General features: G+C 49.5%; 1 protein-coding gene across 2 annotated transcripts in view; it reads right to left on the bottom strand.

Annotated features, from left to right (window-relative positions):
* The window catches only part of ADCYAP1R1 (ADCYAP receptor type I), a 61,364-nt gene that overhangs the window by 21,594 nt on the left and 13,054 nt on the right, over window positions 1-26,716 (bottom strand). For both annotated transcript variants that reach the window (XM_074199282.1, XM_074199283.1), the window contains exons 4-11: window positions 24,433-24,474; window positions 19,942-20,054; window positions 19,223-19,320; window positions 18,080-18,212; window positions 17,653-17,806; window positions 17,260-17,320; window positions 16,082-16,151; window positions 10,374-10,465 (exon numbers count right to left, since the gene is read on the bottom strand). In XM_074199282.1, the coding sequence (XP_074055383.1) occupies window positions 10,374-10,465; window positions 16,082-16,151; window positions 17,260-17,320; window positions 17,653-17,806; window positions 18,080-18,212; window positions 19,223-19,320; window positions 19,942-20,054; window positions 24,433-24,474 (763 nt within the window). The remainder of the gene's footprint in view (window positions 1-10,373; window positions 10,466-16,081; window positions 16,152-17,259; window positions 17,321-17,652; window positions 17,807-18,079; window positions 18,213-19,222; window positions 19,321-19,941; window positions 20,055-24,432; window positions 24,475-26,716) is intronic.

The following is a 26,716-nucleotide window of genomic DNA, read 5'->3' as shown; positions in this document are numbered from 1 at the left end:
GCAATCTCTTATAACTCTGGGTCATCTCTTTGCCAGGACGAGACATTGAGCTATGCAAAATTCAAACCAGATAACAGGTGGGAAACTACCTTGAGACCTTTTGCTAAGTTTTCTGTAGCCAAGTGAGGAGTTGTTATTCCAGGGGGTCGCTACCATGTTCTGCTCACTCAGCGTACCTCTCCTTGAACCAGAGTGTGATGATGATGATGCAAATGAAGATGGTGATTCTACTTTTGGCTTCTTTGGAAGAAGGTTGTGAGAGAAGGAGCAAGAGATGAAAACAGTTTTGAGTCAAATAAGGAGAAAGAGATTGTGCCAGTGTTGGAGTGGTTTGAGCTAGTGAAGAAGAAAAGAGATCGAAGAAACTGAAAAAAAGCAAGAACAATCTCCAAGTTGTTCAAATTGATTCCAATCGACTTCTGTGAGAAAAAGTTGAAGGAGCAGATTTGAGGACAGTTAAGGAGGACTGATGTGAAAAGGCCTCAGGAAGCAGGAAAAGGAGAAGAGAGCTGGACAGGGGAGGGAAAAAAGGAATGACTGGGGCATACTTAGACTAGAGGTTCTTCCTTAAGAGAGCGGAATCTCTGATGAGGAAATGGCTGTTTGTCTTCCAAAAGCTGATCTAGGAGGACCACAAAAGCTTCCAGGGCAGAAGTTGCCCAGTGAAGGTTAGCGGAAAAGTAAAAAGTGGTTGATGTTCTTTGCTGAAGGGAACTGAAGCAACTACGGTGAGGTCAGTCATCTTAGAACATAATGTATCCTAGAGATCCTTCCAAGATGAGTCATTCCAAATAATCAATTTGGACACAAATGACATTGCCAGAAGGAACCCAAAAGGATTGCCAAAAGTAATGAAGTTTTCGGCAAGAAAATGAAGACCAGGGTGCTTTGAATGAATGAATGAAAACAGCTGCTCCCTTTCCCAAGGTTAAGAAATGCAGAGGGGGAAACTAACTTGAGGAATGGATACCTCGCTAAGTAGGTAGTGTGTGGAACTTCTGAATTTCCAATTGGAATGTAGGAATGCCAGAATCTGGGTCAGAGATGAAGCAGACTTAAGAAAGACTGGTAATAATGAATTTGTTTGCTGTCTTGAAAATCTCACTTTTCTGGAAGGGCTTTTCAATGAAGGAGCATCTGGAAGAGGGGGAAAAATCTGTTTTGTAGTCCACCATGCTCAATACCAGTGAGAGCAAGTGCAATGAAGGAAGAGATCAAGATAACCATAGGCTCACAAGAGATAAAATCCAGGAAAAGAAAGGGTTATAATGTCCCTGGCTTCAAAGGTCTTCAAGCTAATGTTGAATGGCAATGCAACACATGAGAAGAAGTAGAGGTCCCAGTTAATGAGGAGACAGACAGGACTTAGGTGTATCACTGAGACTTGGTAGGACGGCACCCATGACTGGAATGTGGCTCTGGATAGGTGGGTCTTATTCCCAAAGAGACAGGATAAGAAAAAGCAGGAGTGGAGCAGAGCTGCATGTCAAAAAAGGATTCTTAATATAAACCTTCTTTCTGAGACCTGAGGAGTTGCAGGAACTAGGAGATAAAACCATAATGGAGAAAATGTGGATGAAGAGGAGGAGAAACAGAAGTGGCTTTGCCAACTACAGACCACCAGAGCAGAAAGAGGCAATAGATGAAGACTGTGAGAAACAACAGACCAGAAACCTGAATTAGAGTCAGGATAGAGTAGTGAAGGGGGAGAATTATTCAGTCATCTGCTGGGGTATATTCTCTTTGTGAGAAACAGAAGAGTTAATAACTTCTTGATTTGCTTTAATGATCATTTAGCTCTTCAGAAGGTGGCACAAGTAACAAGGGGGAAATTATATGTTGAATGGTATTTTCCGTAATAGGAAAGAATGGGTTGCTATGATGAAAATGATGGGAAACCTAGAGAGAAGTAGCCATGCCCTCCTAGATTTGATAATGGAGAAGAAAAGGAAATCTGGGCATAGTTAGACATGCCTCCCAGTTTTACAGAAAATAGATTTCAAAGGGTTCAGAGGAAGGGTAGGCAGTCTTCCATGGAATATGGTTTTAAAAAGAAACAAGTCATTTCAGACTAACTGTATTTCCTTTTTATGAAGGGGTTATCTGACTGTTAGATCAGGGGAAGTCAGCCTTTATTCTTTATCCAGATTTTAACAAAGTCTTTGATGAAAGCGTCTCAGACTATTCTTGTGGAAAAGAAGTGGATGAGAAGATAATATAATTAGATGGACTTGAAGCTAGTTGAATGATAGGACTTAAAGAGAGGTCATTAGTGGTTTATTGTGAACTTGGCTGGTCTCCAGTGAGGTGCCCTAGGGATCTGTTTTGCCCTGTACTGTTTAACTTTTTAATCAATGACTGAGATAAAGACATCTGATAGTATTCTCATCCATTTTGCAAATGACACAATGTTGGATGGAATAGCTAATACACTGCATGATAGAATCAGAACAGTCAGCCCAAATCCAGTAAGTATTGGATAAAATTCAATAAGACTAAATATTTTTACAATTGGATTTTTCTTTTAGTTTTTGCAAGGCAATGGGGTTAAGTGACTTGCCCAAGGCCACACGGCTAGGTAATTATTAAGTGTCTGAGGCTGGATTTGAACTCAGGCCCTCCTGGCTCCAGGGCCGGTGCTCTATCTACCACCTAGCTGCCGCCCCCCCCGCCACAACTGGATTTTTAAAATTCAGTTTCACAAATTCAGGAAGGTTGTTGGGGGCATGTTTGAGATAGATTTGTCTGAAAAACTAACAAGCCAACCATTGGGCATTTTGGTGGACTGTGACCTCACTGAATCAGCAGTGCCACATAGATGACCAAAAGAGTTCATTTGCCCCTGGGCTGTACTGAGAGGCATGAATAGCTCTCAGGAAGGAATAAGGAGAGAAGAGACCTTCCATCCTCTTCCTTGTCTTCCCACTTAGGGAGAAGGTCCTTGCGTCTGGACACCACTATTTAAAGAATGGGGTTCATAGCTGTGGAGCAGCCTGAGGGGGACAGTAGGAATGGCAAGGGACCTGGATTCCAGGTTATATGAGGGTCAGTTCAAAGAAATGGGCAGTAGGGGTTAAGGGTGAGGAAGAGAAATTGTATGTAGAAGGGATGAGTCATGTCTGTTTGACCAGGAACTGGGGAAGGGAAATGGCAGAAAGGCAGATTTGGTACTGGTCCACACCAGCCCAGTGCTCCATCATCTGGTCATTCCACAGTTATGCACCTGACACATTAGAGAGCTCAGTGGTTAGAACACAGGGTTAACAAGGCCAAGGTCAGGAGCTCAATCCTCATCTAAGACCACAAATGGCTGGCTGCCCTCTGGGAGCCCCTTTCACTCCGGCGACATCCTTTAGTTTGGAATGAATCACTACTGAGGACTGTCGGTGACTTGTGAAAGATAAAATCAGAAGGGTGCTGCAGGACTGGGGAGGATGACTATTGACTTGATTTTCAAGAAAGGCTAGAGAAAAGTCTACAAATGGTCAGTGATTTGGACTTGGGTTCTTGGCATATCCCTAGACTATATCATGAATGGAACAAGCAAGGAACAGCTTGAGAAGGAAGTTGGACTCCTTAGGAAGTGGTTGTGTTGTCCTGGAGGACTAGATGGAGAAATGGGGCTCATGGTGACTATGGTGCAGAACAGTGGGTGAGGAACTGACCCAAGAACCAGACCCCCAAAGGGGTCATTGGGATGTCTCCTGTGAAGTGTCCCAGGGAGCTTTTCTCAAATCTAGGATTTCAGTTAGAAATTTAGATGGTGTTCTTAGCCATGTTTCAAGCATAACTCTGGGGGTGGGGGTGGCAGAGACAGGTCAGAACAATGGCTAAATTGAAGAAAAAGCACAATGGAGATCAATGTAAAATGCTGAGCTTAGATTTTAAAAAAATCAACTTCTCAAGCACAACATGAGGGCCTAATGGCCAGTAAGAATCCCTATGAAAAGATTTGAGGTTCTGGTGTATTTCAAGCTGGATATGTGTGAACTGGGTGAACAGCGACCAAGAAAACACATCATTTGGGGCCACCTAATTTTGAGAACGAGAAGCTAGCCTTACTCCCAGGTCAGACCACAGTCAGACTCTGGGGTCAGTTCTGAGCACTACAGCTCAGGAAGGACATTGGTCACTGGGAGATGAGAAGGCAGAACAATGAAGGTCCTGGAAGCCACTGAGAGAACTGGGAGTGATTCGTCTGGGAAAGAGAAAGCGTACTGGGCACCAGAGGAGTGTCTTCAATAAACTGTGGAAGAAGACTGTGAATGGATGGACATGTGTCCAGGTATATGAGGAAGAAGAATCATTAGCCTGCTTCATCTTAGTCTCAGAAAGCAGAACCAGGAACAAAGGGCAGAAGCTGCAATAAGAAAGGTTTCAGCTTGATAGGAGGAAGGATTTCCTAACAGAGAGCTGTTCCACAGTGGAGCAGACTGCCCTAAGAGATGGCATGCTCCACCTCCCTGCAGGTCTTCAGGCAGAGGCTCCATGAGCACTTGTTGGGAGAGTTAAGGGTGCAAATCTTGGTCAGGCACAGGCTGGATTACATGGCTTCTGAAGTCCTCTCCAGCTATGAGTCTGGGGGTCAGAGAGAGTGAGCATGGCAAAGTGTAGACCCATCCCCACTGGTGGAGACACAATTCTGAATGCATATTCTACTGATGGTGGGTCAGAAGTGCCATCTTCAGGTAGGAAGGACAGTCCAATACCAATCTGAGCAGCTGAAACCAACCTACATCAATGGGAGTGAATGCTGCTCTGAGGGCAGAGGCAGGGGGTCTTCTTGGAATTTCTCAAGGAAGCCAGGATTTAAATTTGTTCTGGAAACAAATGAAAAAACCAGAGAGCCATTGTGGGCAGGCCTGAAGGGAGAGGTTTCCCCCACTTATCAGTCCTTTGGACTTGGCTCAGTTGAAGGGAACCCCCAGATTCACGTCTTCCCAGTTTAGAAAGGATGGGTCCCACTCGGGAAAGTCTCAGGTTGGTCTCTCCTGGTCTGCTTCAAAACCCAGTTCACCTTCCCCCTTCTCTGCAAAGTCCAGCCCTCTCCCCAGATTCCACCCTCAGAGGGGAACTTTCTTCTCGACTTAGAGAAGAGCTGCCTAACAACTTGGAGCTGTCCAACATCCCCTTCCAAGGTAATGAGCTGGTCATCGAGCCGAGCCCTAGAGTCCAACACTGCTTGGGCTCATCTTCCCCCCATCAGGTCCTTGTAAAATCTAGGAAGGGGGGCGAAGGGGGGGGAGGAGCAGCTGGGCAGACAGCTGGTGCCCACGGGCCGGCCAGAGCCTGGCAGCTTCCTCGCTCCTTCTTGGGAACCCCCAATTCCAGGCCTAAAACTGGAGCAGCCTAAAACTCCCTCGACTGCCTCACCACTCTCCCTCTTTGGTTCTCCTTTTGCTGCTGTTCTTCCTTCTCTTCCTCTTTCTCCTTTTCCCTCTCCTCCTCCTCCTCTTTCTCTTTCCCCTTTCAGAGCTGATTGGCCCAGAAGTGCCCACTGAGGCTGGTGAGATGTTAGTGATATTGCTCCATGTGCAGCATGACTGCAGCGGGGAGGCCAACACTCCTGCCCCCCCACATACCAATCATCGATGGTTTCTAACCCTTCTTCTTTGGCTCCTCAGGAAAGCCTGAGCTCTCACTGGCAGCAGCTCTCCCAGCCCTGGGGCCCTCAAGGAGCATTGCCACAGCCCGGGAGGGCTGACAAAGGCCAGATCATCTCATCTGATGTTCAGAATAATTTTGTGAGTTAGGGTTGCCCTGGTTTTTAGGCTTGGAAAGGAGAAGGGATTTTCCCAGGGTCTGTCCGAGCAAGATTCGACCCCAGGTTCCCTGGCTCTGACTCACTCCATCCCCTGCCTCAGGGTCAATCCCCCAAATTCTTAAGAACACCAACATCCATGTCTTGAGCAGGGCCTCTCGTGACTTCGACAGGAAGCTGTTACTCTTAGCAGATGGGGTCTGAAGGCCCTCAGGGTCAGACTCTTCTGAGGAGGGGAGGGAGGTCAGTTAGTGGCAAACCTCCTTCGCCTGGCCTGAGGTAGAGGGTCACTAAGCTACAGACTCATGGAAGGACTCCAAAGGGACCCTGGGCAGCTCCTCTCTCTGGCACCAGAGGGTTCCAGCCAGTGAGATGGACTGGCATTGATGAAGGGGGCCTAGGCAGAAGGGAGGTGGCAGGGGAGAGGCTCAACTCGAGGAATGGACAGCATCTGATGTGAGATGAAGTCTCTCCCTAGAGGTCCTGGGCACTAGTGGTCAACTGGCCAGAGGCAGGTGGCTGCCCACAATGCCCTCTGATGTCCCTCCAACTCAAGAGGCTTTGGAGCCTGGGGAAAGGGTGCCATGTTCGTAACATGTACATAAATGCTGGGCAGGACTGGGGAAAAAAAAGACCACAACAACATGGGGAAGAAAATGCTGATGAACGGAACAGGGTGGTACACTCTCTCTCTGTCTCTGTCTTTGTCTCTGTCTGTCTCTGTCTCTCTCCCTCTCTCTGTCTGTCTGTCTCTCTGTCTTTCTGTCTTTGTCTCTATCTGTCTGTCTCTGTTTCTCTCTGTCTTTGTCTCTGTCTGTCTGTTTTTCTCTCTGCCTCTCTCTGTCTTTGTCTGTCTCTTTCTCCCCCCTCTCTGCCTCTGCCTGTCTCTCTCTCTCTCTCTACCCCATCCATCTGTCTCTCTCTCTGTCTCTGTCTCTCTGTCTGTCTGTCTGTCTCTCTCTCTGTCTCTGTCTCTTTGTCTCTCTGTCTGTCTCTCTCTCACACACACAAACACATTCTCTCTCTTGTTATACACATAGGAAAAATAGCTGTGAGGAAACTGGATTTCTGCCCTGTGCCCTTCCCCAGTGGTGGGGTGGCCCTGGCCTCCTTCCAGACCATCCCCAAGTTCTCTGTTTCCTAAGCAAATGCAGCCAGAGGGCTTGCAGGAGGAAGAGCCCCAGCCTCTCTCAATGGACAGTTTACCAAAGAGGGCAGAGCTGCTGGACCTGCTGCCTCCCCAAGCCCCTAAGACCTGAAAACAGGCCAGGGAAGGAAGTAAACTTCCCATGGAAGAGCATCAGCCCCTCGAGGGCAAGGACTGCTTTGGTTTTGCCTTTGGGTCTCCAGAGCTTAGCCTGGAGTAGGTCTTAATCCCAAACTTGTTGAGTTGGAAGTAGAACTCTGTGGATGTCCGAGGGCCCCTGAGAGAGCCCTGCCCTGGGACCACACGACTGAGGAGGCCTCACCTCTCTCTCCTGGTCTGCTGCCCTTCCTGGGTATGGAGCAAGTGGTAGGGCTTTCTGAAAGTCTTGAAGATGAAAGTTCAAGAAGTGGTCATTGGCCAAATGTCACTGATCTTTATAAAGTCTCCCCCATTCTGTGGGTCCATCCTGCAGCCCCTCTAGGCTCCCTGGCATAGGAAGTTCAGCTAGCCCCAGATCCTCTGACAGAAGAGCCCAGGTGCTTTCCCAATTTTTTGAGTTTTTTGAACTATTAAAGGGTCACAGCATGACTGGGAGGTCTGGGTGGAAGAGAGAGAGATGAGAAGAAGCAGGAGGCCCTGCTGTAGGGAAGGTGCCCAAAGAGCTGGAGAGGTCATTCATCTGTTTACTTGGTGAGGTTCTTGCCCTGCCCCTGCCAACCATCTGCACTATGGAGGACAGAGCAGAGGAAAGGGGACCTTGGGGCAGCGGCCCTTTGGGAATTGGCATATGCCACATGAATGTGCCACCACAAGTGGTAATGAAATGCGAGAAACTTGGGAGGACACCAATAGGCTGATATAGGCTGAAGTGAGCTGGGCCAGAGGAACAATGTGCACGAGGACCACAGGCAACATTTAAAGACATCCAGATACCCATCGATGCAAAGACTGGCCTCGGGGAGCAGTGGGAGGTTCTGTGCTGGTGACTTGGGCAAAGGAATCAATGGAATGCTTATCAAGTCTGATAAGTGGTGACACAAAGCTGAGGGCAAGAGCCAATGGGATGCATGACAGAATCGAGATCCAAGAGCAATTCAACAGGATGGAAGGAGAGACTGAGTCTGAGAAGATGAAGCTTAATAAGAATAAATGTAAAGGCTAATACAAATCACCTGATCAGGGAAGTGGGGTGCAGCTGGAAAAAGAAAGACCCAGAGCCTGATAATCTGACAATTCTCATTCTCTCTCTCTCTCTCTCTCTCTCCTCTTTCCTCTTCCCTTCTTCCTCTCTTCTCCTCTTCTCTGCTCTCCTCTCTCTCTGTCTCTATTTGTGTCTCTCTGTCATCTGTCTGTCTGTCTCTGTCTCTATCTCTCTGTCTCTATCTCTCTCGTTTCTGTCTCTCTGTCTTTTCCTACCTATGTGATCTTGGGCAATTCATTACTAAGCTTCCTGGCCCTTCGTTTCCTCATCTGTAAAATGATATTTATACTTAATGGCATTTGGATCCCTTCTACTTTTTGGATTTGTGATCCAAATTATTACTAGGATTATCATGACCACTACTGCCTTCTAAGGAGGAGCTAAAATAACAGGTTGAGGAGTTGATATTTTACCTCATTGGCAATAGGGAGCTACTGAAGATTCTTGAGAAGGGCTCTCAGGAATATCACTTTGGCAGCTGTGTGGAAAATGATTTAGAGAGAGGAGAGTCTTAAACTGTGCGACAGCATTTAGCTGCTATATAGCTGGCAGAAACTGTGTTAAGTAAACCACAGGGAAGACTGGAGACAGGGAGACCAATCAGTCTAAGGGATTCAGTCTAGGGGAGACTCACTCTGTGTGCGGAGAAAGGCAGAAGCCTCAATGCGACTGGAGATATGGGCCAGGCCCAGAGAGGGGTTGGGGAGGGAGGAGGTGCCAGTACCACTGGCTGGTTAGGTGTGGAGGCTGAGGGAGATGAAGAGTCAGAGGGGAATGTGAGCCTGCTGGGAACCTGGGGGAGGCAGAGGTCATGAGATGATGCAGATGGACATGGAATAGTCTTCTGAGGTCAATACCCTCTACCTCTTGGATAGGAAAACTGAGACCCCAGAGACAGAGAGGAGTTGCACAGTAGCTGAACTCAGAATTCTGATTTCTGATAGTGCTGGATGACCATGCTGGCCAGCGAAATGGGGAAGTTTGGAGGAATGACAAGGGGCTGTGAATGCGTGTGTGTGTGTGTGTGTGTGTGTGTGTGTGTGTGTGAATGTGTGCATGTGTGTGTGAACCCATGCGTGCATGTGTCTGTGTGCGTGCATGTGTGTGAATGCATGTGTGTGTGTGTGTGTGTGTGTGTGTGTGTGTGTGTAACAGAGAACTCTGGTGAGATGGGGCAGCTTCAAGATGCCAATGACCTGGCCAGGAGGTGAGTGCTGCTGCTGCTCTGGAGCCCAGTGATTGGCCGGAGCCAGAAGAGAAGCCTCTCACCCCTTAGGAGGATGGTGGTGTTTCCTGGAAGGACCATGATAAGCTGAGCAATGTCCAAAGGAAAACAGCCAGGAGGGAGAAGGCCTGGGACTTTTAGGGTGTTTGGGATCCATGGGTCCTGGGGATGCTTAGCTGAGAGGAGAGATCTGATGGGGAGAGGCCCCAGCAGACTTGAATTCTACAGGCTTGGGAAGGATGGGGGACCTTTTTCCCTTGGCCTCAGAGAACACAACAAGGAAGGTGGGGGAGAGATGCAGAGGTGCCTTTTGTCTCTTCTTCACAATCAGAGTGTGGCATGATCCAAAAGTGGTTCAGGCTGTTTTGTAAGGTAATGAGAACCCCATCACTGGGGGATCTTCAAGCAGAGGATGGAAGAATGTTCTGGGGAGGATTCTCATTCAGGGATGGGTAGACAAGATGACTGGGATGTGATGGTTTGGGGCATCCTTAACAAACAAGATGCCAAAGGAAAACACTCTTTTGCAATATGCCCTCCATGTGTTTGGCTATGACTAGGGAAAGATGAAGGCAGACCTCACGGTGGGGGCAACTGGGAAGGGGCCGCATCTCTACAGTTGGGTGGTGCCCCCGTCAGAAGACTGCAGCCTGCAGGAGATCCTGGGGAATCTGGGCCATCATTTGAGTGATCAGCTGGGGCAGGAGCTGCCTCTTTCTGCTCTGCTCTCCACAGGACCCAGAAGCAGTGGGGCATCCCTTAGTCTTGCCCTCCTCACCCTGTAGAAAACCTCAAGTCTATGGCTAGCATGGCAGACACTGTGGAAATGTCTTCTCCCCGAACAGGAAATAAAATGACTCCTTCCCCAGAGAGGTTGTGGATTGGCTTTCCTGGGTTCTGACCCCCACCCCATGCCTGCCAGCGCCAGGGGCAAACCCTGCTCGTCACCGTCTTCACGTGCCCCTTTTTCCTATGTGTACACTCCAGAGCAGTCTGGGCAGAGGTGGGGGACTGGGCCTGGCATAGGCCTGGTACTCACAGGTAGATGCTCGATTCGTTGCCTCCAATATCCGGGGACTGGAGCTTCTGCACCAGGATAACAATGATGCCAATGAACAGGACAAAGTTTATCTGAAGAAGGAAAAGGGGGAGAGAGAATGACGGAAGCTCCAGATCCTGCTCAGCCTCCTTCAGTAAGTTAGGGTCTCCTGGTGCATGTCACTCTCTCTCTGGGGGGTTCCCCAAGGCCCTGATCTAGGCCATCTCTCTCTAAGTAATTTCTCTTCGCATACAGGAGATGAAATTCTACTGAATGCATTTTCCTCTCACTCATCTTCTCGGTGCAGACGATTCCCAGCCCTCCATATGTAGCCCTCACTGCTCTCCTGGGCCGTGGTTCTCTATCAGCGGTTCAGACAGGCCCCGCATTATCTTTCCCTCTTCTGGATTTCCTATGATTGTCAAGACCCCCACCCCCACCCAAAGACCTTGACTCGGCCTCTCCCACAGCCGTCTCCACCTTGGAGTTGCTCCTGATGCCACGCTTCGAGCCCTCGCCCACCACCTGGTGAAGCAACTGTCCACAGTGGGGGCACCTCTCCTCCCCTTCACCTCCTCCTCCTCTTCTTTTTGTCCTGGGTTTGAAATCCAATCAATGCCACTATCACTTCTGGAAAGGGATCCCCTCTGCCTACTCTCACCATCCCTGTGATTTTTCCAAACAAGAAAAAGAAAAAACAAACCTGAAGCCAATCCTTTTCTCCGCCCATCTTTGCTCTAAATGTGTTGTTAAAGTGTAAGTTTCTCAAAGGCAGGCCCTGCCCCCCACCAGGGTAGACACTTCCCAGGTGATCCTCAGTCATCGCAACCATTCCTGCTCCCCAAACGACTGTTCAACTGTGGCACAGAGCATTTCTACTGAAATAACCAGATAGTCTGGACTCTTTGTCACTGACTCTGTCAGTGATCTCATCCAGTAACTGCCCAAGTTGTGGGTCTTTGTCACTGGTTGGAGCTCAGAACTCAGTTGGTCTGTAATGGGTGAAGTGTAGAAAACCAGTGTCTTGCTCATCACCATTCTCCTCTTGCCTCCCAGGAGTCGGCTATCCTTGGGGGATGCGGGTGGACCCAAGGAGGCTGGCTACTATCTTGCTACCCCGAGTCATCCGGAGGCCTGGTTGTGATCCAAAGGAGTGTAATCCCCTACCTCTGAATTCACAAATGAATTCAAACTGAACGCTTAAGTCACAAGAGGAAAGGAGGGGGGTGTTGGCAGCCCCTCATTCTCAGTTTCTAGTTCCTCACGTTGCCCCCCATGCCTTGGTCCTGTACCCAACCATAACTTATGAAATTCTGCTCTTTGACCTATATTCCTCAAAACTGTAAAAGAGAGCTGTCTCCCTCTCTGGGGGGGTCTTGGCTTTGCTGAGGAAGTGAAGGTCCTATGGATTGGTAAAACTCACACTTTACTAATAAAGCAATCAGGCTGAGAATTTTGTGCCTCAGTTTACCTTATCTTCACTGTTACACTCCCTACATGGTTTCTCTTCTCTGCTCATCCTCATCCCTTCTGACCTGGACTATGGTAGTCACTGCTGGGGGGGGGGGGTGGTCTACGCACCTCCAGGTTCTCCTTGCCCCAGTCTATCCAGCCCATTCAGCCTGCGCAATGAACTCCAGAGTGGCCCCTCTCCAGCCAAATGCCAGCTCTCCCTCTGACTCGGCTGCCTCCCCAGACCTTCACACAGGCTGCCATCCTACAGCTGCTCCTAAGCAATGCTTCATCTCCTGTGCCCAACTCTGGCTGACCTCCGCTGAGGATTCCCTTTCTTCTCCCTCTGCCTCTAGGGTTGCCAGATTTCCTGCAATACTCCACTCCAGTCACTTCTAGCTCAAACCTTTCCTGATCTCTCCTCCAACTCTCTTGTATTGGGGGCCTATTTGGGTAGCCGTCGTCATTGTCTCCCCAATTGGACGTAAACACAGTCTAACATGGTGTCCTTCATGGCAGGCCTCATATATGCACAGGCTCTCAGTGAATGTTACTAGATTAACGGCACAATTCTATCTTTCAGAGAGGTCCCATGCAGCATGTGAAAATGCAGATTCAGGGGGTGGATAGAGCCCTGGCTCTGGAGTCAGGAGGACCTGAGTTCAAATCCCGCCTCAGACACTTAATAATGACCTAGCTGTGTGGCCTTGGGCAAGTCACTTAACCCCATTGCCTTGCAAAAACAACAACAACAACAAAAGAAAATTCAGGTTTAGATGACAGCTAGGTTGGGGGGGGCTTTTTTTTTTTTTAAGAGAAAGCTACATCAAGGCCTTGTGGCACCAGATCTCAAACATGAAAACCATCTGGATGAGGGACACAGTATACGGCCCCCCGACCATCAATGAGCACAGTAATCTAGTGTTTGATAAACCCAGCTTTGGGACAAGAATACTGCTGGGAAAACTGAAAAGAAGTTTGGCAGAAATGAGGTCGAGACAGGCATCTTGCACCATGTTAGCAAGATGAGGTCAGAATGCGCGCATGATTGAGACATAAAGGGTAATAACAAGCAAAGAAGGAGAGCCCTGGAATCATTTACCAGTCAGATCCATGGAGACTGAAAGAATTAGTGACCAAACGAGAAACAGGGAGCAGTATGAGATACTGAGATAGAAAATGGATAATTTGAATTAAATCAAAAAGATTTTATACAAACAAAACTGATGTAATCAAGATTAGAAAGAAAGCAAGAAACTGGGAACATTTTACAAGTTTCTTTTATAAAGATTTCATTTCTCAAATGTATAAAGAATTTAGTCAAATGTGTAAGTCTTTTTCCAACTGATAAATGATTAAAGGATATGAATAGGCAGTTCTCATATGAAGAAATAAAAGCTACCTATAATCATAAGAAAAACATTCTCTAAATCACTACTGATTCAATAAACACAAATGAAAACAACAATGAGGTACCATCTCACCCCATCAGATTGGCTAATTTGGCAAAAAAGGGAAATGATAAATGTTGGTGGAAGATGGGAAAACTGAGATACCAATGCATTGTTGGTAGAGTTGTGAACTGATTCTGGAGAGCAATTTGGAGTTCTGCCCAAAGGGCTATGAAACTAATGGCACATACCTTGTAAACCACTACTAGGTCTGCATCCCAAAGAGATTTTTTTAAAAAGGAGAAGGATCTATTTGTAAAAAGAAATCATGTAATTTACCTCTTTTTGTGGTGGCAAAGAATGGGATTTTGAGGCAATATCCATCATTTGGAGAATGGCAGAACAAGTTGTGGTATATGAATACAATGAAATACTATTGTTCTATAAGAAACTATGAGCAAGAAGGTTTCAGGAAAAACCTGGGAAGACTTCCACAAATGGCTACAAAGTGAAGCGGGCAGACCCAGGAGAACATTGTCCCCAGGAACAGCCATGTTGTATGACCAAAAACTGTGAACTTTGTTCTTCTCACTCCTAAAGGACTATGGGTAAAAAAGGCTATCTGTCTCCAGAGAAAGAGCTAATAGAGTCTGAATGCAGATTGAAGCAGACTTTTTCCCTTTCTTTCTTTTTCTTATTTTTTTTGCAGCATGACTAATATGGAAATATGCTTTGTATGACTTCACATGTATAATTGATATCATATTTCTTGTCTTCACAATGGGAGTGGGAGGGATGGGAGGAAGGCAGGGAGAGAATTCAGAATTCAAAATTTAAAAAAACTGGAATGTTAAAATAAGTAAATAATAAATTTTAATTAAGAAAAAAAAAGATTTCCTAAGGGCCTTGTGGGGTCCCAGCCCCTCCTTCAGAATCATCTGGGAGAACCTTCTCTTCTACATCAGATGGGTTCTCTGGTCAGTCCCATCATCTCTGGATTCCCATGGACCCCCTGCCCCTATTTGGACTCTTCTGGTGCAATGGAATTGACTTTCTGGCCGCTTCCCATCTTTGCACCCCTGCCTGGACGCAGTTCTTGCTTCCAACCTGTAGAGCCCCTGGCTTCCTTCCCAGCCCAGTGCTAGAGTCCCTTCCTCCAAGAGGGGATTTGTGGGTGTCCTCTTCCCCATAATTCCTGGGGTACATGCTGCCTCTGCTCACTAGAGTGTAAGCTCCTCAAGGCAGGAACATCTTCCTGTGTCTTGGGGCCCCCAACACACAGCTGGTACTGGACAATGAGCCAGAGCTGGAAGGAATTTCAGAGGCTGCCTGGTCTAACCTTCCAGAAGAGGTCAGGGGAGAAGCTGTCCTGTCCAAGTCAGCCCACTCTCTCCCTGCCTGTCCTCACTCAGCCCACTAAGCCTGATCTCTGGGAAGAGAAAAGGAAACTGCAGCCTCAGTCCTTGATGCTTCAGAAGCTGCCAAGGCCCCTGCTGGGTCCCCCCTACAGACCCTGAGCCCCCCACCCCAACCCTCAGCCTCTCCAAGTCCTGCCCACCTCCTCTGGGAGACCTACCCCAGGTACTGCAACCAGCCACAGTGAGCTGCCTTGCTCACTCACTCATTCACTCTCATTCATTCATCCATCTATTCATCATTCGTTCATTCCCTCACTCACATATTCACTCATTCATCCACGTATTCACTCATTTGCCTACTCATTTATTCATTCACTCACATTTTCATTAATTCACTTGTTCATTCAAACACCCAGTCACTCATTCTTTCACTTATACATCCATTCGTTCCTATATTTTTACTCATTCGTTCATTCATCCACTCACCCACTCTTTCATTTATTCAGCCATTCATTCAAGCATTTATTCACTTGTTCATGCATTTATTTATTCTCCAATTAATTTAAGCATTCACTTATTTATTCATCGACCCCATCATTTATTCATTTACTCATATAATTATTCATTCACTCTTTCATGGATTAACTCACTCATTCATGCATGTATGACTCTCACCCGTTCATTCATTCAACTACTCACTTTTTCACTCATTCCTTATTCATTCATTTGACCTTGATACAATTCTTGCTGTGTACAACCTGGATCTCAGCACCTAGGACCTCTAAATGGCCACAGCCTGAGAACTTGAAGCCTGTTCAGCACAAAAGCGTCGTGGGAATCATTTTCCCTTTTGTTGGGCTGAGTGTTGCCCGCTCATTAGACTGGGCGGCCCCCACGCTCAGCCCTCTGTCTCTTGCCTCCAGGCTTTACTCAGGCTGATCTTGGCCTCCAAGGATCAGATCCCTGTCCCTCCACTCAGCCCTCTCCCGAGATTACTTCGTCGAGGCCGCTAGGGGGCGCCACAGTGAAACTCCAGACTGAGGTCGGGAAGCCCTTAGTTCAAATTCAGCCTAGTGTCCCCTGGGCAGTTCACTTTATTGGTGCTTCCCTCAATTTCCTCAACTGTCAAATGGAGATAATAACAAACAGTACCTCTCTGCAGGGTTGTTGTGATGATCAAATGAGAGAACATTTGTCAAACCCGATCTGTAAAGCTCACTCTCCTTACTGACCTCTGAACCTAGAATGTAAGATTCTCGGGGACAGGTTTCCATTATTCCTCAATCCCTTCAGCATTTAGGGCCGTGCCAGACACAGGTGATGTCAAGGGGGCTTCCTAGTTCACGGTGGGAGCAGCCCTGGAGAAAGGGCAAGGCTCCTTGACTCGTTTTGAAACTGGGATTGCTCATGTCCCACGAAGGGGTGGTGTGGGGGTGCTCTTCCTCTGGACCTGGCCCCTTTGAACCCAAGCCCTCCCCCCGGCCCTCTGTCCACTGGGGTCACTCACCATTATGGAGCCCACCACTGGGCCTTTGATGACCCACCACAGGGCTGTGTTGTCATTCATGTCCCAGCAGCTAGAGAGAGAAAGACAGAGACAGAGAGAGATAGACAGGCAGTGATAGAATAGACAGAGATGAAGAGAGAGAAAGTGAGAGAGACAGAGTGATAGAATAGACAGAGATGAAGAGACAGAGACAGAGAGACAGAGTGAAAGAATAGACAGAGATGAAGAGACAGAAAGTGAGAGAGACAGTGATAGAATAGACAGAGACGAAGAGACAGAGACAGAGAGACAGAGTGATAGAATAGACAGAGATGAAGAGAAAGTGAGAGAGACAGAGTGATAGAATAGACAGAGATGAAGAGAGAAAGTGAGAGAGACAGAGTGATAGAATAGACAGAGATGAAGAGACAGAGAGAGAGACAGAGTGATAGAATAGACAGAGATGAAGAGACAGAGAGAGAGACAGAGTGATAGAATAGACAGAGATGAAGAGACAGAAAGTGAGAGAGACAGAGACAAGCAGAGACATCAACAGACAGAGACATGTACAGAGAGACAGAGTTAGAGATAGAGAGACAGAGACTAGGATGGAGCCCAATAGTTCAGGGGAGCCAATACCCTGGGAGGGGCAGGAGGAAAGCTTATCCTTCTCTGGAAGATTCTATCCCTGGACCTTTCTGCATCCCTCCAACCCGGGGGGCTGAATTGTTCCCCTAAAAAACCTTCAAAGGGGAAATGGGGCTGGGGGTGGGGAACAAACGAGTCTCTTCAGAAGCCCAGAATTTCAGCCGGATCACTGGGTCCTGGGTTCTAGGCTCCTCTCCTGTACTGTGGTTCCCCTCTTCCCTCAGCGACAAGAGTCCTAAATTAACATCTGCCTCTCTTAAGGTCCATGTCACCCCCGGGCCCCAGAGGGTAAGTGCCTTTAGCCCTGGGACGTTGCCCTGGGCCTCTTGGCTGTTTCCGGACAAGTTTCTAGACAAAGCCATGGAGGCAGTGGGTGCTCTGAGAGTGGCCAGGCTCTTCTTGCCAGACCTCTCCCCTGGTCACTGAGTCCTGGCATAGCCCCACCCTCCAGCCTGACTTGACCCCCCCCCCCCCGCTGGACCTGGTAGTGGCCCTGGAGCCCAGCACTGGGGCAGGTGAGTGACTAGGGGGAGGGGCACGGCTGCACGTACCCGTTATCATCAAAGTGAATCCTTAGCACAGCCCAGACGGTCACACAGATGGTCGGTGTGCCTGTGGAAACCGGGCAGAGGAGAGAGAAGGGCTTGTGAGCCGGGGCTGGGGGCCAGCTCTACCAGGGAGCCCGGGTTCCCTCCCTCCCTCCCTCCCCCTTCCTCTTCCCCTCCTCCCTCCATCCCTCCCTCCCTCTCTTCCCCTCCTTTCCCCTTCCTCCTTCCTCCCTTCCCTCCTTTTCTCCTTATACCTCTTCCTTCCCTTTCCTCCCTCCATCCTTCTCTCCGCCAGCCCCCTTCCTTTTCTTCTGCCTTCCCCTTCCCCCCTTTCTCCCTCCCTCTCCTCTTTCCGCTCTCCTCTCCTCTCCCTCTCTCCCCCGTGCCCCTACCTACCCCAGCCGATGATGCTGTACCAGTAGAAGTATCTCCGCTCTGGGAAGAAGGTCTCAACCAAGAGAGTGAAGAGGTAGAGGCCCTCGATGAAGAGCCAGAAGTAATTGGACATGACGCAGTAATGGAAGAAGACCATCACAGCTTTGCATTCCACCTGAGGGAGGAGGTAGGTGGGAAGGGGAAACTGAGGCACAGCCTCTTGACCCCTCTCCCTGAAGGGTCCCTGGACCTCCTTTCCCTCTCCAGGTGAGGGGCCCGGCTCCCTGCTCTTTGGCTTCTGTTTGAGGGGAGCCCACCTTGCCGAGGGCCTCCCTTAGACAGAAATTTGTGTCCTGGCCCCTCCCCCTTGGGGAGACCCTGGTTGGGACCTGACTGGTTGAGCCTGGGCTGGCCCTAGCCCCCCACCCTGGGCCCGGGCTCCACTCACAGTGGAGACGGAGCAATGGTTATTGTCCTGCTCTGCATACAGTATCCAGTCCTTGATGAAGACTGAGATCGCCCTCAGGATGAAGGAGATGAAGAGGTTCATGTGGATGAAATTCCGGGTACAGTGCAGCTTCCTGCGAGGACGGGGAGGGGGCATGAGGCCCAGTGTCTGGGAGCCCCACCTTTGCTCACATTGGCCCCCCACCTCTGAAGCCTGTGGACAGCCCCCGGGGAGAAGACCTCAGCCCTCAGCAGCTCTCATCTGGTCCCCTCGTCCCCATCTCCACCCTCTGCTCCTCTGGGAAGCCCCAGACATTCAAGACCAGGGGGTGTCCTGGCCTTGCTCCTGGGAACCCCTGCACCACCCAAGAGACCCCAGAAAGAGCCCCAGGACCCACAGGCTGATCGTGACTCAGTCTCTGCCAAATCTCTCACATCTCTCCCATGGGAGGCCGCCCTTGTCCGTGTCTGGGACCGCAGCCACACAGGACTCTGAAGCTCCTTGCACCAGGTCTTGCCCCCCCTCCCCTGCTAGGCCCCGCACAGTCCTAACACGATTGTGGTCTTGTTTTGCCCCTCACCTGTACTTCTAAGTCCTGGGGCCACAACCAGATACAGCAGGTTGGGGTGGGGGATGGGGGACGGGGGGGGGGGGGGAGGCTCAGAGCCTGAAGGAGCATCTCCCAGAAACAGCTGAGCCCTTGCAGCGCTGGCCTGGCGGCCGGCCGGGCCCACAGCCTCCATGGGCTCGTTAATAAGCTCCTGTTTGCCCCTGCCCCAGGGCCACTGGCACCAAGCCACAGGAGAAATCTGCTGAACCTTCCTGGGCTCCCCCTCCACCACCTGTGACCCCACATTTGTAACCTGGGGATGTAACAGGACTTGCCTCCCCCAGCCGTGGTGAGGCCCAAATGGGAACAAAAGTGAAGCCCAGAACTGTCTGTGTTCATGAAGGGAGGAAGGAGGTAGAGGCAAAGACAGGAGCGGGGCTGGGGGGGGAGTGGGGATCACAGGGTGGGGGGACCCAGGGCGGGAGGGGGATCACAGGGTGGGGGGACCCAGGAAGGGAGGGGGCCCACAAGTGGGAAGGGGAGGACAGAGGGCAGAGATGGGGTATCTCACCGGGACGGACCCCGGCACTCACCGGAAGCGGCACAAGATGACCATGGCTGTGGTGAGGGAGACCAGGGAGGTGCTGTAGCCCACCGTGTAGAGCGCCTTCACTGATAGGTAGTAGTAATCCTGGACACGCACACACATAGGCTCAGCCAGGGCTTACCTGCCCCCTACCAGTCTGCCCGCTGCTGAGCTTCTCCGAGGAGCAGGAGGGGGCTGCCAGGCAGGCAGTCCTGGGCTCCCCTTCACCCTCCCCCCACACAGGACTCACGCAGCAGGGTCAAGGGATGGGCAGTGGAGAGGATCCCCTGGCCACTCAGCTGCGGCCGTGGTCTAGAACAATTCTTTGCTAACGGCTGTTCATTAGCCCAGTAGAGGAGGCCATTCAGATTGGACTCTGTGTGGGGGCACACCTCTGGGCATCTCTGTGTGGGATAGCCCGAGTTCTCTCCAATTAGAAACCACATGCCAAAGTGGAACCTCTCCAATAGGGTGAAAAAAAGTCCAGTCATGTAGCCATCATGTCTGTGTGTGTGTGTGTGTGTGTGTGTGTGTGTGTGAGAGAGAGAGAGAGAGAGAGAGGGAGAGAGAGAGAGAGAGAAGAAGCGAGAAATCTACCTATCTCCATAAAGAGCCCCAGAAATAGAAAGTGAGACAGAGAACTGGCCTGTCCTTCATGGTTGGGGGCAAGAAAGGTATTTCCTTTTGTACCCAGGGGACCACTAGGACCTGGGGATCTCCACCTACCTGGTTCCCACCCCCCTCGAGAGAGTCATAATCAAATCCACAGGCATCAAAATAGTGGGGGAAGGGTTCAGACCAGCCTTCCTCTGTGCAGTTCCTGCTCACGACCCCGGTGTCTGAAGGCAAGAAGAGGAGGACACGGATTAGAGAGGTCAGGGGTCTTTGGGAATGACCGGGCAGGAATGCTGAGGTGCAATAAGCTTCACCCAGCTTTGTCCCTCACCTTGCTGGGTGTCTGTGGGCCCCGAGGGGCCCTGCCCATCTCTTGGCCTCAGTTTCCTCCTCTGTGAAATGAACAGCTTGGCCTAGAGAATCTGCCAACCCCCCATTTTCAGAACCCCAACAATGTTGGAGTTATCTGCTGGAAGCCCAGAGCGAAAGGCCCGACCCTGCCCCTAGTGCCAAGCCTGTGGTGGCATCTTGAGGGGAACAAGGAACCAGAGACAGAGACTGGTTTGGATTGTTCCCTTCCAGGGACCCCCACTGGGAGCCCCAGAAGCCCAGCCCATGTGAAGCTGGACCTCTGTATCATTCTCACTTCTGCCTTCCTCCTGCTTCCTCCACACTCCACAGAAACACTTTTGGGTGGTTAAAAGAACTTTGGACTTTTCTCTGAGTCAGTTCTGAACTGTGAATGTCAAGTGCTCTTTGTCCCTGAGGGGGGTGCATTGGAGCACCGCCCCCCGCCTGTGACCAAGGGAGTGCTCACACCTCTCGTCTCGTCCTTGCCTTTCAACTCATCTGCAGGTGCCTCAAGAACATCCATGATTTGTCCCGACCCATAAATCTGATGATTCCTCAGTTTCTCTCCTTATAGAATTGCTCTACATGATGAAGTTTAATCTGACAATGGATCCAACTCCAGGTTTAGCCTCAGAAGCATTTTGGGGGCCCTTGGCTTGTGAAAATAGGCAAATGGAGACTTATTTTAACCTAATGTGCCTGGAGGTCAAAAGGATCTGTTCCTGTTCAGTTTACAAAAATGAGAGCAAAGGTCCAGCCCTTCTCACAAAGGATTGCTTGTCTTGATGGGCTGGCCCCATCAATGGACAATGGGCCGACCCTGTCAAGCACCTGCAGAAGTCCTTCCTCCCTGGTCTATTCTGTGTTCCTTATTAGTTGGGCACACTATCTTTCCAGATGCTGCTCAGGCAATGGCACCTCCTTCTCTGACATGCTCCTGGAAGTCTTTTCTTCCTCCTCAAACTTCTCACAGTGTCTTGTCTGGGTCCCTCCTTCACACTTTGCTCTACCTTGTGTGTCCAGGGCTCCCTATCAACCTATAAGCACCTTGAAGACAGTGGTTGTTTTGTCTTTAGTCTTGGTGTAATTATAGCTAATACTTCATATAATACTCTAAGATTTTACCTATTTCATCTCGCTTGGGTCTTAAAATAACCCTGTGGGTTTGGGCTAGGCTTGTACCCATTTATATAATATTGAGGCTGAGAGGGTGATGTCATTTGCTTAGGGCCACCCAGATAGTAAGTGTTTGAATCAGGATTTGGGCACAGGTCTTCTGTACTCTACACCCAGTGTTTCAGCCCCATGCCCCACAGTTTGCTCTGGCATCTCCAGGCTCTGAACTCTAACTTCTGGGTTGGTAGTCATGAGCTTCTCCATATATAAAATGAGAGCAGTGGGCATCCACTGGCTGAGTCCAAAGTCTCTTCCAGCATAAAGTCTCTGAACCTCAGAGCAGGAAGTTCTGGGACCATCTTGCCTATTCCTTGGCCAAGGGTGGGCTAGTGGCTTCAGGTAAAGGCAAGATGGTCGGGCTAGATGCCTTGAATCCCTTCCAACTCTGAGATTCTGGGAGTACTTTGATGGTGAATCCCTACTTCTGGAAGACTTAAAGCTTTTGGGTCCAAACATCATGTACCTTTTCTAACAACAGGTGGGATGGTTCTTGGGACCTCAGGAGTTTCCCCTTTTTAGGGACACTCAACAGCGGCTTCTCTTTAGCCAGGGATCCTTGGGCTTCAACCACTGGGGATGGGGAACCAAGGTGTGGGAGGGGAGGTCTGGGCAGGGGGGCAGGCTACTGAAGCCAAACCACCTCCTTCCCAGCAGTGTCGTGCATCCCACCCTAGTCCTGGAGACCCACAGTCAACAGTCTTCCTTTCAAACAAGAGGGCTTCCTCCTCAACCTCTTATCTATGCAGGGGTTTATCTATCACTTTAAGAAAATCTCTAGAGGAAATCTTTACCTTGAAATCAGATCCTGGAGTGGGACTGGCTGGGCAGGGGTCCTTGACTCAGGGCTTTCTCCCAGAGTTGCTCTAATAGAAGCTCCTTCCTGAGTTGCTTCAGGTCAGTAAGCACTGGACCCAGAAGCTTGAGGAAAGCAGTCAGAAGATAGGGGGAGGAGAAGGGGGAAGATTGATGTGGAGAAAGAACAGGGGATAGGGCAAGACAAGGCTAAGCACAGTGCCAGCTCCTGCCCTCAGGGGGCTTATCATCATGCTCTTTACTCACAGGATTTAATCTTTGGGGTCAGATGCTCCATGGGACTCTTAGACAGGCTTGTGGCACTTAATAGATTTGTCAAATTGAATGGCACCATTATTAAAAGGTGCTTGGAAGTCAGATGGTTGGAGGAGCTTCATGAGGAAGATGGCGCCTCATCTGAACCTCAAAGGGAGATCAGCATCCAGAGAGATGGAGGTAAAGGGAGCTGACTTGTGCAAGGGAAAAGGAAGTGGTGTTGAGTTTGGGAACAGCTGGAAGAGCAGTTTGGCTGAAAAAAGAATGTGCAAAAGGAACGTTGATTCAATCTAGAAAAGGAGGTTAGAGCCTAAAATGCCAGGCTGAGAAGCTTGCATTTCATCCTCAGGCAGGAGGGAGTCGGTGAAGGCTTTTGGGTAGGGGAGTGGCACAGTCAGACCCATGCTCTAGGAAGTTCATGTTAGCAGCTTCCATGTGTGCAGGAAGTCTTCCCTGATGAAATGCAAGCTCCCTGAGGGTAGGGACTGGCTCATTTTGGCTTGGCATCCTCAGGGCTGAGCCCAGCCTAGCTGAGCACAGGAGAAGCTTCAGAAATGCTTGTGGTTTGACTGCTGAAGGATGAAGTGGAGAGGGCAAGGAAGCCAATTAAGAGGTAAATCGCAACCTCAGGTGAGAAGTGCTGAGGGCAAGTCGAAGGGACAGTGGGGAGGAAAGGCTCAATGAGGAAGAGCCAAGGATGACATGGGCTCCTGGGAAGATGGTAGCAGGGTAGTGCCCTCCAGAGAGGGAAGTCTGGGAGAGAAGGAGCTTGTTGTCCTTGATGAGTCTGTGCTGGACCATCAGGAGATCCTAGATATGGGGCTAGAAGCCCTCCAGAACCCAGAAGGACCACCTTCCCTCATTTAATTGAAGGGCAGATCCAGAACCCAAATCTAGGTCTTCTGACTCCAATTCAGTAGTCTGTCCTGGATCCTGGATGACAACAAGTTAGATTCAATGAATGACTTGATTAGCAGCTCCTTCCCCCCAGCACTGGTGGTACAAAAAGAGGCAAAAGATAGTCCCTGCCACTGGGGAGCCTCTGGTCCAAGGGGAGAGACCACAGACAAGTACTAAGAGCAAGAGGCTCTAGGCAGGATAAACTGGAGACAATCGCGGGGAGGGCATGAAGCGGAGGAGGATGGACATAAGACTTCTTGTTGAACATTGGACTTCTGGGCTTCGAGGGAAGTTGGAGAAGCAGAAATCGGGGAAGACTGGGGGGGGGCAATCTGAAGTGTGGAGCAGCCAAAGTGGGGCACATGAGGGAGAGCCGGGATGTGGTTTTGTGATCGCAGATTCATCATGATGCTCAGACTCAGTTTCTGTGACTTTCTTGCTACAGTAAGGGGTCAACTTATCTGCTGCGGGGGGCTGAGAAGGGGAGGAGCTGGGGGGGGCTGCAGGAAGTGAGTTGGACAATCTAGCAAGGAAGAATAAAGAGGTTGCTTCAGCACAGTGATGAGGACTTATGGTCTTAGCATGGGGGAAGGGGAGGGATTCAGGGTGGACAGCTGGCCTGTCCCTGAAAGGACAGTGGCCAGGGATTCTTGGCTGGCAGCCAATTACAGGACCCAGATGGAGAAGAAGACTAGAGCAGGGGTGATGAGTCAGAAGAAAGGCCTGGAGGTCATGGTGAGGATGAATAATGGGTGGAGGAGAAGGGAGGCAGAGGGAGAGAGGAGGGCTGAGCCATAAGGATCCAAGAGGGGAATCTCAGGGTTCAGTATCTATGGCTGAGAGGGACATTTAATGGGTGATCACCTTGGTAGAATGCCATGCTGAAGGGAAGGTGTGGGTCACAGGACCCAAAGGGCTGGAAGGAAGGGCTGGGAGAGATGCTCTGGTCCAACAGAAGTCAGGGAGGGGACCTGACTGAGACAGTGACACTCTTAGGACTAGAGTCCCTGGCTTCTCTCCTCTGTGGGACCTTTAGTGGAAAACCAGTACAAATAGAATGAAGTGAGCACCAGAATCTCCCATTCAGTTGTGAATTCATCTACTTACCTGAAGACTCTAGAGTTTCACTGTCCTCTAAGTCAAATTCTCCTACAAAAACATGGACAGAGATACGAGGTTAAAGCTCAGCAGCTTATTCTCTCCTTCCCATCCCTCCTTCATGTCCCATTAAGATATGTGTTTGTCACCCCTCATTCAATCCAATGTGTCCATTCCAATCTCTGTCACCATCTTTAGTGTCTGTTCACTCCTTGGGGGTGTGTTCCCTGCTATGGGACCATGAACAGAAGGGGTGGTGAGCTCCCCCTCACTAGAGGTCATCCAGAAGAGGCCACATGGCCACTGGTTAGGAAGATGGATGTTCCCCTGAAGGTATGGGCTGGACCAAACACCCTGAGCTCTTATCAGTCTCTGTGATAGTATGACTACATCTTGTTGGGTGTCCAAGAAGAGCCATGAAATTGAGAGGGGGCATACATTCAGATACACAGAAGATGGGGTGCCAGTGAAAGAGGCTGTGGGGGGGATTAGGCCAGTTTTGCTCATGGCCATGGATCATTGGGAACTGGCTACAAGTGCTAGTTCAGGTGAAGGGTGAAGGGGCTGGTCAAGTAAGAGGGTTATTTCCTTCACTTAGAATGTCCCCACCTGCTTGGTAGTGTAGACAAAATGCTGAACTTGGAGTTAGGAAACACTTGGGTTTAATCTTGACTCTGGCACTTACTACAAGAGAAGGCATTTCTGAGACTCAGTTTCCCCATCCCTCACATTGTAATAATTCTATCCCCTGGACTATCTCAGAGTGATCATAAATCATGAATGAAATAATGTGTGTAAAGTGTTGGCAGACCCAAAAGTGTTCACAGGGGTCAGCTGCTCACTCAGCTCATTCAAAACCCAACTCCAACCCTCCCACCTCTTCCAGGAAGCCTTCCCAAGTGGCTTCTGGGAGGCCTCTTGCCTTCTTCTTGCTCTCTGACATCTACTGGGAGGTCCCGGACCTTCTGGACTGTGGATGGGCATGGAGGTGTGTCTTCTAAGACCTGGAAGCCTGCTTTGTCCCCTCACTGCTCCATGTCTGTGACTCTCTTCTCTCCGTCTAGACTGGACTAGAGTTTCTCAATCGATTGGGGCTTGTCCTGGACATTTTCCAAACTTTATATGGATGATAACAACTCTGTTGGGAGCTACCACCCCAGGAGTGCCCAAGGCATGACCTCCACCTGGGCAGAAAAATGATAATCCCCAAGCCTCTCAAATTTCCAGCCGGGATCATTTAAATTAGCGAGAAGTCTCACTGTTTGCAAAGAGGGCAATTCTATTTCTTTCAGATCTCTACCATGACTCATACTAAGTAATTGTTGCCAAGTAGCTGTACTTTGGGGACCTGTTTGAAGGAAACAATAGGAACCCTGTCTAATTAGCACATTAGTGGTTTATGTGCCAACAGGTGCAGAGAAAGTTGGAGGAAGCGTTTAAAAGGTCTGTTGCAATCTTACACTATTTATTATCAAATTCTTGCACAAAATAGAATTGATGTCCAAAACATGTTTCTTGTGTTAATTAAAAGACCACAGGAAGAAAGCTTTACCAAAGCTATTAATCTCCTCCATCCATTTAGGTACGGATTCTCTGGGGTTTTCTAAGTGTGAGTGGGAATAGTGTTGTCTTCTCACTGATGTCCACTCCTCCTATTTCTTTCTCTTTCCTTATTGATCATAGTGGCATTTCTAGAGCCATGTCAAATTCTAGTAGGGAGAATCACAGGCAGCCTTGGGACGCCTTGGAAGGATGGCAGATTGTGAATGATGGAGTCTGAATGACTGAGCTGCAGCAGATCTAAGGTTACCCAAGATGGGAGCTAGCACTCAAGGTTCAGGTTCACACAGGCCCACTTGGGTGGGGTCTCATGTCCAGGGACCCCCTCAGATTTGCACTGGGTAAAGGAGTGTCCCCAGGTCAGGACAGGGACAGAATCAGACTGGATAGTAAGGGTGTTCTGGGTCTGGGGAAGAATCCCCAGATGTACTCATGGAGAATTTCTTCCTGATATCCTGGTCACCTCAGATCTCCTGAGGATTTCCAAGACAGTAGCCCTGTTTTCCTAGTCTTCCATCCCTCCCCTCCCAGTCCTGACTCTTCTGCAGTTCCCTCAGTTTCCCCCACATCCTATACTTTCCCCAGAGGGTAGGAAGACCTGGAGGGCAGAGACCTACCTAACATGATGCTACCAGGACTTTGTCCCATACCTGACAGCTGCCAGGAGTGAGGGTGGCTTCCTCCCAGTGGCAGATATACTATCCTTGTTCCTTGTGCCTCTGGCCCTCCCCCA

Source organism: Macrotis lagotis, chromosome 8, assembly GCF_037893015.1.
Source record: "Macrotis lagotis isolate mMagLag1 chromosome 8, bilby.v1.9.chrom.fasta, whole genome shotgun sequence".
NCBI classification, from domain to species: Eukaryota; Metazoa; Chordata; class Mammalia; order Peramelemorphia; family Peramelidae; genus Macrotis; species Macrotis lagotis.
This window is presented reverse-complemented; position numbering and strand designations above follow the sequence as displayed.